This window comes from Salvelinus fontinalis, chromosome 13 (assembly GCF_029448725.1).
Source record: "Salvelinus fontinalis isolate EN_2023a chromosome 13, ASM2944872v1, whole genome shotgun sequence".
NCBI classification, from domain to species: Eukaryota; Metazoa; Chordata; class Actinopteri; order Salmoniformes; family Salmonidae; genus Salvelinus; species Salvelinus fontinalis.
The window spans coordinates 42,428,064-42,441,874 of NC_074677.1; the positions used below are offsets into that span (position 1 = coordinate 42,428,064).

At 40.0% G+C, this 13,811-nt stretch overlaps 1 protein-coding gene across 4 annotated transcripts in view; it reads right to left on the minus strand.

The window, feature by feature from the left end:
* Nucleotides 1-13,811, minus strand: part of LOC129868725 (carotenoid-cleaving dioxygenase, mitochondrial-like) — an 83,293-nt gene that overhangs the window by 46,186 nt on the left and 23,296 nt on the right. For 2 of the 4 annotated variants that reach the window (XM_055942933.1, XM_055942932.1), the window contains exons 2-5: nt 10,424-10,640; nt 8,918-9,129; nt 3,169-3,284; nt 2,849-2,951 (exon numbers count right to left, since the gene is read on the minus strand). In XM_055942933.1, coding sequence (XP_055798908.1) covers nt 2,849-2,951; nt 3,169-3,284; nt 8,918-9,129; nt 10,424-10,640 — 648 coding nt within the window. The remainder of the gene's footprint in view (nt 1-2,848; nt 2,952-3,168; nt 3,285-8,917; nt 9,130-10,423; nt 10,641-13,811) is intronic. The other 2 variants (XM_055942935.1, XM_055942934.1) reach the window with 1 other exon arrangement.

The following is a 13,811-nucleotide window of genomic DNA, read 5'->3' on the forward strand; positions in this document are numbered from 1 at the left end:
TCCAACTAGCTATGTCGCCCGGCAACCAGACAGGGTGCGTTCCAGGACACAGGCAAAAACAGACTCAGGAAGCGGGATTCGTGACAAGTATGTAGTATACAGAGATATTGTAGCTGGTAACCTTCCGGGTGATGGATCAATCCCTGCAGATTTCTCCACAAGTAGCTCGGGGGTTCGGATATCGACCTGCCTTTCTAACCTCGAAGCTACTGCCTCCCCTATTCATTTTGCTCTTTCCTCACTCCCTGTTGCCACTAAGTTGGAAGCACAGAATCATCTAGAATGCCATTGTATGTTGTAGTGTTAAGAATTCCCTTCACTGGAACTAAAGGGCCTAGCCCGAGCCATGAAAAGTAGCCCCTGACCATTATTCCTCCTCCACCAAACTTTAAAGTTGGCGCTATGCATGGGGGCAGGTTTGTTGGTACATGTGAAAAGGGTTATGCGTGAATATGGGTTATGAATATTCATAAGTTGTCAGTCTTTTCTTGCTGTTTTTTTCATCTAGTAAAATACGTTTTTTTGTTTAACCGCCACCAATATTATTACCTATTGGCCTATGTGTTTTCATCCAATAAAACTTTAAGGAATGTACGCTAGCATACAAAAGCTGGCCTCGATCTTCAGCTCGAAAGATGTCCTGTTCCAGTTATGATATTGGCAAGTAATGTTCAATACTGTTTGTGTGTGTGGTTTCTGAAAGTACAGAATAAAGAGGAATTATTAGTAATTAGAATATCAGGATATAGCAGTAAAACAATATTACAAAGTAGTAACATAACACTGCTATAAAAAATATAAATTGCGTTGACAAAATCACAAATATGAGTTATATTACAATAAGGAACAGTAACTGTTGAGCTCCACAAGGGGGCAGGGCAGAACAGAGCAATGCTAAACAGGCCCCCTCCCCCAAAAAACATGGTCGTAAGGCCAGGGTAGCTTCGAAAGACAACACAAGGTAATACTTCTCTAGCACAATTAGCATTGCTTCACAGAGCTAATAGAAGAATGTAGCTAGCTACATAAGCACAATTGAGTATAACACCATAAAGGTTATGAAATTAGTAACGTTACCTCGCATGTCCGCAAGGAATATACACAAATATATTATGCTCCATACATACAGTGAGCTACAGTAGAAACAACATAACACGACATACATAAAGTATTATAACGTAACAAGGCACTTACTTTGATAGAAACACACAAATGTCCAAAGTTATCATCATGTAGTAATGAAAACAACAATGAAGGCGAACCTGGCACCAGCCGGAAAATGTGAAAAAGTTTGTGCAGGTTCTGTTCTGACTGGAGATGGGCAAGTGTCTGCATACTTGATCTGCAGAAACAAGGGGGAAGTGCTTGGGGAAGTTTGTCCGGCTCAATAATGCCTAAAAAAATAAATTGTCCGCAAAAGTGAAATGGCCTAACTTTATGTGAATTAATGAGGTGGAACACACCTCAATTCAAACTGTTGTTAGAAAATCATTTGAAATTGACAAGTTAAAACAGCCTATAAACAAAAGCAGGCAGCATGCCTTAGTTTGAGGGCTGCACGGATTAACTGTCCTGTTGCGTAACGTTCACATTTTGGAACAGTGAGCACATTCTGACATCACGTGCATAAAAAAGTCATACCGTTCTGACCGTTAGAGATCTTTTGACGTCATATGTGACAAGGTTAACCCAATGCTGTGTTTGTCCAATATCAATATTGACCCAGCGCTGGGTTGTAGAAAGTACACCAATTGGGTTATTTTTAACCCAGCATTTTTTGGAGTAACAATAATTAATTTAGGAAAAGTCATATGAATTGCCATATTAGGCATAACCCGATTTCTACCTTTTTAGATGCCAAAAAATAAAAATATTTAGTATCCAAATTTTTTCAGTGCATGCATTCAACAAATTTCGGACGAAAGATTTCCACAGGGTCTCCAAAGTCCACTCAAAAAGACAGGGGTTTGATTTAGTTTGTTTTTTTCTATTATTAAAGTGTTAATTATTTCAAACTTTCATTGGTTAATTTATTGCTCAGTTATCACTTGGCTCATGTAAATAATTGTAGTTGTCCTTTTAAACATCCTAAGGACAACATCCTCATTTCTCTCATGTAAATGTTGTAGCTACATAAGAAGCTCAAACTATTTATTCTGGAAATATCCAGTCATTGCTATTGTCTTCATCACCATGCTGATGATTTCAAGTTGTATTGGATTTATTTTGATCTGTTAAAGACATTGAATACTTGTTGTATAGCATGTTTACTACATTTAGTATGTTCAGTTTTTTTTCGTCTGAAGTAATTTCATTTAAAGTTGTTGTTTGGTTTATGTAGATACATTTCAATGTGGTTTATCACACAGTAACCAAAAACCTAATTTCATTTTCATATTGCCACTGAGTTTGCAGTTAACAGAATGTTGGTCACAAGTTTTCCAGAATTGTTTGGCAGAAGTTGACAAGTTGCCGCAAAATTACCGCCAAAGTTTGCCTAATTTAACTCATTTGCATGTGAAAATATGAGCTTACGGCAAATTGGCCACAACTGTTTGATAGAAACCAGTTTTATCAGTAACAGAGAAAAGAAAGAAAGGAAGAGCTTCTCTAGGAGATGATATATATATATATATATATATATATATATATAGGCCAGATGTAGGCTACATCTCAATCTCAAAAATACAATTTCATGGTACTCCTTAACCCTATAATTTGTTATTGCTGGCAATTCTTACCATTTAATATGATTCATATTTTTCATTGTGCGCCTACATTTGTTTGTGCTCCTACATTTTTCCATTTAGGAGCATGTGGGCCCAGTGGAGCTTCTATGTAGACTGACCTTTTCTGCCATAAGAGTTTCCCATGTTGTACGTAGTGCCGTCTGGTTCAGTGTGGGGATGCGCAGTGGCCATATTCACAGCAATAAACTTTGTCCAGTCCACCTGTAGTAGAATAAAAGGTCAGATAGAGTACACAGCTGTTACCAATATATGTCAGGTCAGGTGTCTGGACACTCACAATAATCAATGTATATTTCAAACAGGGCATCATTTACGTAAGTCAGTACATTTGTGCAAGGGTATGATTGTAAAATGTGTCTGCTCACAATGTGTTTTTTTTGGCTGTCTCTTATCTCCTATTATTATGTCATCACTGTACCTTATCCTGTGTCTCCAGGCTCTCTGGGTCCACCCTGTACATGTAGTTGGTCTCAGTGCTGACAAAGCAGTCTCCCTTGTACTTAACAAAACTAACACTGGCATTGTCTGTTGCCTCTGCAGGGAGAAAACAGAAATCGAATGTAGAAATTGATCACTCTATTTCGATGGGGGCAAGTGCATCTTGTTGCTGCTGATACTTCTTCATTTTCTTTTCTGATTTAGACGTGCACAAAAGGAATGAGTGAATAACCTATTCGATTTTTGGACAAACTCTTTATAAACCTTGGTAGATGACTATAGCCTGTGTATGGTTTGCATGGTCAATTAAAGATTAAAGTTGCTTGCAAACAGTCATATTTCTGGCAGAGTTATAGTTCTTGCAAAATTGTGCTGCTTGCAAAGAGTCCTGTTGCAGCTTACAAACACTCGAGGGGAGGAAAAGCCTCCCTTCTTCCCTCCAATCCCCCTGTTTAAATGTTACATAACCTTCGACTGTAGCCAAGCCCCTGAGGCCTCAACCCAGTTTCCCGGGCAGCAGACCAGCTTGAGTTACAGTTTGAAGAGAGGCACATCTCATTGCATTGGGTTTACTTTCTCTGAAATAGTCTTATAAAAACCAGATCTTGAATAAAGTCCTTTTGTAACGGCAGCCTTCCTCCTCTTCGTCTGAAGAGGAGGTGTAGCAGGGATCGGACCAAGACGCAGCGTAGTTCGTGCTCAACATATTTAATTAAGACGATAAATGTGAACACTTACAAAATACAAAAATAACAAACGTAGCAAACCGAAACAGTCCTCTCTGGTGAAACGAACAGAAAGACGGGAAACAACCACCCACAAACCCCAACACAAAACAAGCCACCTAAATATGATTCCCAATCAGAGACAACACAAAACACCTGCCTCTGATTGAGAACCATATTAGGCCAAACATAGAAATAGACAAACTAGACACACAACATAAAATGCCCACCCAGCTCACGTCCTGACCAACACTAAAACAAGTAAAACACACAAGAACTATGGTCAGAACGTGACACCTTTCTTTGTCACATTCCTCACTGTTAAACAGAAAAAGATCAGCAGAATCTAGAAACCACACTGGAACTGACTCCACCATCTCCACAGGGATAATTTTGAGATTACACCATGAAATAGCACTGCAACATTGACAATAGGCAGCTTTACATTGCTCCAGGTTTACTCAATGCAATGTCACGGAAAATATATTTGCAACATGTGTAATGGAAATGGCAGATATATATTGAACAAAAATATTAACGCAACATGTAAGGGGCTGGTCCCATGTTTCATGAGCTGAAATAAAAGATCCCAGAAAGGTTCCATATGCACAAATAGCTTATTTCTCTCAAATGTTATGCACAGATTTGTTTACATCCCTGTTAGTGAGCATTTCTACTTTGCCAAGATAATACATTCACCTGACAGGTGTGGCATATTAAGAAGCTGACTAAACAGTATGATCATTACACAGGTGCACCTTGTGCTGGGGGCAATAAAATTCCACTTTAAAATGTGCAATTGTGTCACACAACACAATGCCACAGATGTTTCAAGTTTTGAGGGAGAGTGCAATTGGCATGCTCACTGCAGGAATGTCCACCAGAGCTGTTGCCAGATAATTCCTCTACCATAAGTCAACTCCAACGTTGTTTGAGAGAATTTAGGTCCAACCGGCCTCACAATCGCAGACCACGTGTAACCATGCCATTCCAGGACCTCCATATCCAGCTTCTTCACCTGCGGGATCGTATGAAACCATCCACCCAGACAGCTGATGAAAGTGAGGAGTATTTATGTCTGTAATAAAGCCCTTTTGTGGGGTAGAACTTATTCTGAATGGCTGGGCCTGGCTCCCAAGTGTGTGGGCTTTTGGCTGCACCCCTGCCCAGTCAGGTAAAATCCATAGATTAGGGACTAATGAATTCATTTTAATTGATTGATGTCCTTATATGAACTGTAACTCAGTAAAATCGTTGCAATGTTGCATGTTGCGTTTATATTTTTGTTCAGTATAGAATAAATTATTTAAAGAATATTCTCTAAACAACATTTGTATCCGTTCAACACGGGTCGGTTTTTCTTTTGTCAAACTTTATTTTTTGCGACAAATGATGGAAACTGTGTTTTTTTAATAAATGATGATTGCCGACTCATTTTGAAGGTACGCAGGGGCATGTGACGTCACCGCATAACAATAATGCCCCACTCCACATTGAAATCGAAATGTCTACTGCTTGCTAAATCTATTATTTCAACGATAAAAATTATGTTTATTTGCAAGACAAGGATTGTCCATGCCTTTTGCACACATTGTATATAGATTCTCTTTTTCTTACCATGTTATTGACTTGTTTATTGTTTACTCCATGTGTAACTGTGTTGTTGTCTGTTCACACTGCTATGCTTTATCTTGGCCAGGTCGCAGTTGCAAATGAGAACTTGTTCTCAACTAGCCTACCTGGTTAAATAAAGGTGAAATAAAAATAAAAAAAAGAAAGAAAGAAAGAAAGCTTGAATTGCTTCGCCTTCCTTTTCCGGTTGGCTGGCAAGTTTCACCATCAAATTATTTCAGATCTACAGGAGTGTAAGTTTCACCATGGAACGGACCGTGCCGATATGTTGGCACATGTTAATTATTAGAATATGGCAAATATTGGTCAATTACAGGATTCTATCTATGCTGGCTTTTGCAGGCTCCCGAGAAATTAAACAGGTGCCAATTTAATAATGCTCAATTTGCCTAAACAGATTACGAACATCGTCAAAGAAATCCCTGGACACGTTAATGGAAACATAGCTAGTTTGATAGCTGTTAAAATCAGATCCAACAATAATATCAAGGGGTTCGAAATCCAGGGCTTAAAAACAAAGGTGTCATTGTACACTGATGTAAAATTTTGATCGCTCCAAAACCTCATACAGGATCTAGATACTTTTTCTAGTCTCTCTGGATTAGAACAAAATTATGATAGATGTACTATATTACGTATTGGAAATGTCTGCTCTACCCAAAATCACAACCAACTAATCACAGCATTACCGCAAAAATGAAAGAGGCAAGTGGAAGGGGGAAAAAGTAAGGAACATGTCTTTCGGCCCTGCATTAAAGACCAAAATTGGTTAAAGAAAATTGTGATATATAAAAAAGTATACCAGTTTCATTTAAGGATAAAAAAAATGTACAGCTGTGATATACAGATTGCAAAATAGTTGGGAAGATAATTTCGATTTCGTACTGATTTCATGGCACATGGTTTATGAACTGATACGCAAAACAACGCCGGATTCAAAACTGAGAATTCAATGTAAATTATTATACAAAATTCTTGCAAACAATAGAATGTTATATATATGAGGGATACAACCTTCCCATCTATAGCGTGGTTCTTGCTGCGAAGAGACAGTCGTTAGATCATTTATTTAAGTACTGTCCAAACCAGCCCCGTCGCGGATCCCGATGTCTTGCTCCCAGACAAACTAAACAACTTCTTTGCTCGCTTGGAGGACAATACAGTGCCACTGACATGGCCCACTACCAAAACCTGCGGACTCTCCTTCACCGCAGCCAACGTGAGTCAAATATTTAAACGTGTTAACCCTCGCAAGGATGCCGGCCAAGACGGCATCTCTAGCTGCATCCTCAGAGCATGCGCAGACCAGCTGGCTGGTGTGTTTACGGACATATTCAATCAATCCCTTTCCCAGTCTGCTGTTCCCACATGCTTCAAAAGGGCAACCATTCCTGTTCCCAAGAAAGCTAAGGTAACTGAGCTAAACGACTATCGACCCTGGGTCTCGACCCCGACCTGTGCAACTGGGTCACCACCTGCAGAATCACTCCTTTTTTGGGGGTCTTTTGCTAATTGCCTATAATTTCCACCTTTTGTCTATTCCATTTGCACAACAGCATGTGAAATGTATTGTCAATCAGTGTTGCTTCCTAAGTGGACAGTTTGATTTCACAGAATTGTGATTGACTTGGAGTTACATTGTGTTGTTTAAGTGTTCCCTTTATTTTTTTGAGCAGTGTATATTTATGTGTATGTATGTATGTATGTATGTATATATATACAGTACACGTCAAACGTTTGGACACACCTACTCATTCAAGGGTTTTTCTTTATTTTTAACAGTCTAGGACCGATAGGACCGTTGACTGAATAATCTCCTTTCTACTATTTAGTGAGAAGCAGGACCTATTTCTATAGAAGAAGCACTTTTCTTCACCACTTTCTTAACTAACTCATCAATATGCTTTTTAACTATGCAAATGCCCAGATATTTATAGCACAGTCACGATCAATATGGACAACATCCAAAGTACATATGCTTAAATCATCAGACTTTTTTTTATGCGCTGTAGAGAACAACATGTGCTTAGTTTTACCTGCATTCAGTGCTATTTGTCAGGTCAATAATGTTATTCTTCAATACAATGAAGGCAGAATTTTTGTTCAGATAGAGCCTGGTCAACCGTGGGGGCAAAGTCATACACAACAGTATCGTCGGCATACAAGTGCAGGTAAAAGAAATGGACAGACATTTCGATATTCTTAATGTAAAGGAAACCTGATTTGAACAGGTTCAGTAGATATACATTGTGTTCTATCTGTTATGTAATTTTTAACTCCAGACATAAAAGAGCACGTATGTATAGATTGTTTGCATGTAGGTAGGCCTTTCTTTCACACTTCAATCCTCTCTTTTGGCCCAACCGGGTTTAAATGCCTTCTTCTGTTTCATTTATTTGTATTTATTCATCAGTATTTACTTATTTTTGCTGCTTGAGGGAAATTGTTATTGCTTGGATAACCGTATCTACTGTTATGTATTGATATTTTAATTTCTTAATATGCGCACAACACTAGATGAATAATTTTAAGAATCATTGTAATGTTTGTTTAACAATGTGTCCATTAATCCTGCAAGGGATGAGTTGCCAACTGTCTATTTGACTAAATAAAAGTATCTGCTTCAGAGGGAAGGCTAGACAGTATACGTAATATCTGCATGATCCACACGGTCTAGTTTCTGAAGTCTGGTGTGGAGTTAACTCAGTTTAGGCATCGTATGTGCATCCTGTACTTGTTATTGTACATTGACCCTGACATCACCCTGTGCTGCATTGCATGCATAGCCTACATTTACTTTAACATTTTTACATTTTAGTCATTTAGCAGACGCTCTTATCCAGAGCGACTTACAGTAGAGTGCATACATTTTATTACATTTTTACATACTGAGACAAGGATATCCCTACCGGCCAAACCCTCCCTAACCCGGACGACGCTATGCCAATTGTGCGTCGCCCCACGGACCTCCCGGTTGCGACAGAGCCTGGGCGCGAACCCAGACCAGCCTGGGCGCGAACCCAGAGACTCTGGTGGCGCAGCTAGCACTGCGATGCAGTGCTCTAGACCACTGCGCCAACCGGGAGGCCCGGGTGGCGCAGACACTTTAAGAGTGAAGACATAGACACTGAATGGTCAACAAAACACTGAGTATGTTATGTCTCTGTCTAAAAGCTAGAATTTTTGAGGAAATCAGGAACCGGTCAACTACTATGCAATTGCAAAACTATGATGAAATGTGTAATGACAATGCTGTTATCGTACTAATTAAAGTTACTAGGTGCAAGTGTAAAGTGTTGCTCAAAATATTATTCGTAAAGCTGCTTGGTTTATATCCACCCCCTCTCCACTCTCTCTGTGACTGTGACTCACCTATCATCTCGAAGCGAGAGAGGAAACGCAGGAAGAAGTTCTTGCAGGGGTCGGGCATGGCCACCGTGCCAAACTCTGACACCATGATGCGGTCCCTCTCGCTGTTCTTCTTGTAGGCATCACTCTGCAGGAAGCGACTCCTATAGGTCACCTTGCCATCCTCAATCTTAAACTGGTGCAGCATGGCCATCCCATCAAACCAGTGGTTGTAGCTGAAGAATAAAGGACAGTGGGGATAGGTAAGGGCAAGGGAAAGTGTTTAAAAAAAACTAAGATTGATGTCTGCGCCCCTGAGTAAATCTAATTAGCATAATACAAATATCCCCATAAAAATCTGTCAATTTAAGCTAGAGACATCTGTTTTTTTGCGTTGCATGCATCTCAATCCACCACATCTGCTTAGTTATATAAAGGTTGAATAAAATAGAAAGGGGACAGCTCTAGATCAGTGTTTGTCATTTTTCTCACAAAATCGTTTGTAGCATCCGAATTGTTTAGCCTACGAACTAGTATGACACCCCTATGGAAAGATGAGACTCTTATGAACATTATGGTGTTCTCTGTTTTGCTCTACACTTCGTCTGATGTGGGACTAGTCTGAAGTCGGTACAGCTGATCTACCAACTTCTGTCTATGGTGTCCGAACTGTTTGGACTACAAACTAATATGATCCCTCGGTGTAAAGGTGAGACTCTCACGAACATGTCGATTGTTTTCCATTAGAACGCACACAGGCCTCAAGACTTGTCTGAAGGTCCCCAATTACCCATCCCAAAAATGTATGGAAGGATATATGGAGTCTGTTTAGTGAAAAAAAAAGGGTTTCGGTAAATAGAAAAATAAATAAACATCTCTCAGATATAGTACAGACACTTCAGAACAATCTTCCTTTAACTTATTTGGGGGGGGACAATCTGTTGTTCCATGTAGTGAATGTGTTATTCAATGTGTTCATGTGGGCTAATAACAGGGGGTCTTCAAGGGGTCTTAAAATTCAAAATCAAATAACAAAATGATCCTGGTACGACCGTCATAAAACAATTCCATATAGCTTAGTAGCAACCCCTCTAGACATGGCTTAGCCTCTTATGGGTTAAAGGTTAGGGATAGGTTCAGGGTTAGTGGATAGAAAAGGACAGTGAAGATAGATTAGATTAGTCATGAATACAGTGGAGGTGGATTCATCATGCATCCGTATAGCGTGGTTCTAGATCTGTTTGTATTGTCTTGCCAACTCCTATGGTTGTTGTCCATAGCACTACAGGAGTTGGCAAGAGAAGCACAAACAGGTCTGGGAACAGCCTAACATCCTTCTATTTTTTTGGTTAAATGTAAAATAGTTTGGTGGTGAAATGCTATAAAGGATATGTGTTGATGTATGTCTCTGAACCCCATCCTTGTTATTCCAATGTGTAGCCTACTTGTGCTTCTTTTTGTTTTATTCTACTGGTCTAATGGCTGCAGGTCTAAGTTGTTCCAAAAAATGTGTCTAAAGGTGTGACTCACTGTTGGTTTCCGAACTCAAACTTCCCCGGGCCGTTGCGGAGGAGGTTGCCTCGGATCCAGGTTGGGATGGTCCCACGCACCTCTGTGGCGATGGGCTCTGGGGTCTCCTCCACGGACCGCACCAGAGGGGCGATAGACTCCAGACCCTTCAGCTCTAGCTGGCTACACTTATTGAGCTCCTTTGGTTTGGCATCACTAGACGGTGTGGTGGTCACATCTGCAAAAAAAGTAGATACTTTTATTTGTGTATCTCTTGAACCTCTAGGATGCTGTGAGTCCCACGACACACAAACCAAACCAGCACATTCAGTGACCTGCAGTAGGCTGGTTGTAGACCAGACCATGCTCATACAAACCATGAAGAAACATTCTGTTTTTTGAAAATGGGTCATGAATATGAACTTTGGAAATGTCAAACTTTTCATTCATGGTTAGATGTATCCTGGTTTTACAAACAGCTGTGGTTTCGGATGTTGTTTTATCCAGAATATAGGTAAAGGCAAAGCCTAATAGCCCATTAACTACATATCTGCCCTACACCATACATACTGTACATACAGTAGATACAGTACCAGTCAAAGGTTTGGACCCACCTACTCATTCCAGGGTTTTTCTTTATTTTTACTATTTTCTACATTGTGGAATGATAGTGAAGACATCAAAACTATGAAATAACACGTATGGAATCATGTAGTAACCAAAAATGTGTTAAACAAATCAAAATATATAAAAAATGTTAGATTCTTCATTTTAGACACCCTTTGCCTTGATAACAGCTTTGCACACTTTTGGCATTCTCTCAACCGGCTAAAGAAAAACCCTTGAATGAGTAGGTGTGCCCAAACTTTGGACTGGTACTGTACCTCACTCAATTATTTTTCCCACTTTACTACAACTAAAAAATGGTTTGAATGCTGTATCTGGACATATGCCAAAACTATTAATATTGGAAATGTTTTTAAATGAGATTAGTTTAGTCAACTGGTTTTAGTTTTTTTGCATGCAATGTGTAATGCACATGTCTCACCTTCTCTGTCCTACCTTCTCTGTCCCTGATCTATTTCACCTGTCTTTGTGCTTGTCTCCACTCTCCTCCATGTGTCGCCCATCTTCCCCATTATCACAAGTGTATTTATACCTGTGTTCTCTGTTTGTCTGCTACAAGTTAGTTTTGTTTCATCAAGCCTACTAGAATTTTTTCCCTGTGTGTGCCTGTCTTTCTCTAGTTCCTGTTTTCTAGTTTTCCCGGTTTTGACCATTTTAACTGCCCTTACCCTGAGCCTGCCTGCCGTTCTGTACCTTTCGGACTCTGCTCTGGATTACTGACCTCTGTCTGCCATTGACCTGTCGTTTGCCTGCCCCCCTGTTTTTGTAATAAACTTGTGTTACTTCGAAACTGAATGCATCTGGGTCTTCTCCTGAGCCTTGATACCTATATATTCTAGATATATCCTATATATTCTACCACTGCTAAGGGCTATATATCCAGGCACACCGCGTTGCGTCATGCATAAGAACAGCCCTTAGCTGTGGAATATTGGCTATATACCACTCCCCCTCGTGCTTTATTGCTTAATTATAAAATTTAATTATGAAGACTGTTTGGACTTGGCAAGAGATTTTTGCTCTGTAACATCAGTAAATACGTCTTAATTCTCCACACAAGGCCTCAGTCACAGTGAACTGTTTATACACCAAGCAAATGCATAGTCTTACCACCAGAAAAATCACCACCACAAAATACCTTCACAAATCCTGTTGGGGCCTCATGCTTGCCTTGCAATCAACTTAAATGACTGAGATTGATCTCACTTTCGTTCCTCTTGAATACCCCCCCCCCCCCCCCCTCGAGCATCACATTGGTACCTGCATGAATCCCCCCAGAGCACCCCATTGGTTCCGGCATGAACAGTAGGCTGATACTCAATTCCATGGACCCAAGATACATAGGTAAGGTTCTACATTGCAATATGACTGTCAATACGCACAATAGGCCTATAGTGAGCGGATTTCCCATAGTTCAAGTTCCCTATTATGAGCTACGATGCTAATGTTTGTGTAAACCCTTCAGAATTGTAATAGGTGGATGTCACTGAGTAGACTGATACCAACATTTCATGGATCCAAGATCCATACCTAAGGCTGCACATTGCAATATGCATTTTCAATGCATAGTAGACTGACTTATGAGTTGAATGTGACTCATTTCACAACCGTTTCAAAGTCCCACAATAAGTGCTATGAAGCTAATATTTGAGAAAACTCTTCACAGTTGTGTTCTATGGGTATCACTGAGTAGGCTGATACTTCATTTCCTGGGTGCACAATCTCTAGCTTAGTCTGTACAGTCAAATGTCTATGTTCAGTAGGCTGTGTGGTGAGCTGATTTCCCCCAGCTAAAGTTCTCTAGTAAGAGCTAAGACGCTAATATGTGTAAACTCTACATAGTTGTGTGCTGTGGATGTCACTGGGCAGGCTGATACCCCATTTCATGGGTGCACAATCTTTAGCTTAGACTATACAGTCCAATATGTATGTTCAAATCATATAATAGGCTGAATGCTTAACTTCTCTAGGGTAGGGGGTAGCATTTTCACGTTTGGATGAAAAGCATACCCAAATTCAACTGCCAGCTACTCATCCCCAGGAGATAGAATATGCATATTATTAGTAGATTTGGATAGAAAACACTCTGAAGTTTCTAAAATTGTTTGAATCATGTCTGTGAGTATAACAGAACTTATTTAGCAGGCGAAACCCCGAGGACAAACCATTCAGATTCTTTTATTTGAGGTCACTGTCTTTTCAATGAGTTTTCATTGGGAAACCAGATTTCTAAGCGAATTGCTTGCAGTTCCTACGGCTTCCACTGGATGTCATCAGTCCTGAGAAATAGGTTGAGGTTATTCCTTTGTGTAATGAAGAAATACGGCCGTCTTGAAGTCGAGTCACTCCAGGTGTCCTGGACATGCGCATCAATCAAACAGATGTCACGTTCCTGACCTGTTTTCTGTTAATTTTGTATGTGTTTAGTTGGTCAGGGCGTGAGTTGGGGTGGGCATTCTATGTTTTGTGTTTCTATGTTTAGGTTAGTGGTAATTAGCCTTATATGGTTCTCAATCAGGGACAGGTGTTTGACGTTTCGTCTGACTTGAGAACCATATAAAGGTAGGCTGTTCACACTGTTTGTTTGTGGGTGGTTGTCTTCTGTGTCTGTGTATGTTGCACCACACGGGACTGTTTCGGTTTGTTCGTTCGTTTGATGTAGTCTGTTCCTGTTCGTGAGTTCTTTGTGTCTTTATGTAAGTTCCATGTTCAGGTCTGTCTACATCGTTCGTTTTCTTATTTTGTAGTTTGTTGAAGTGTGTTCGGTTTTCGTCTGTACTTT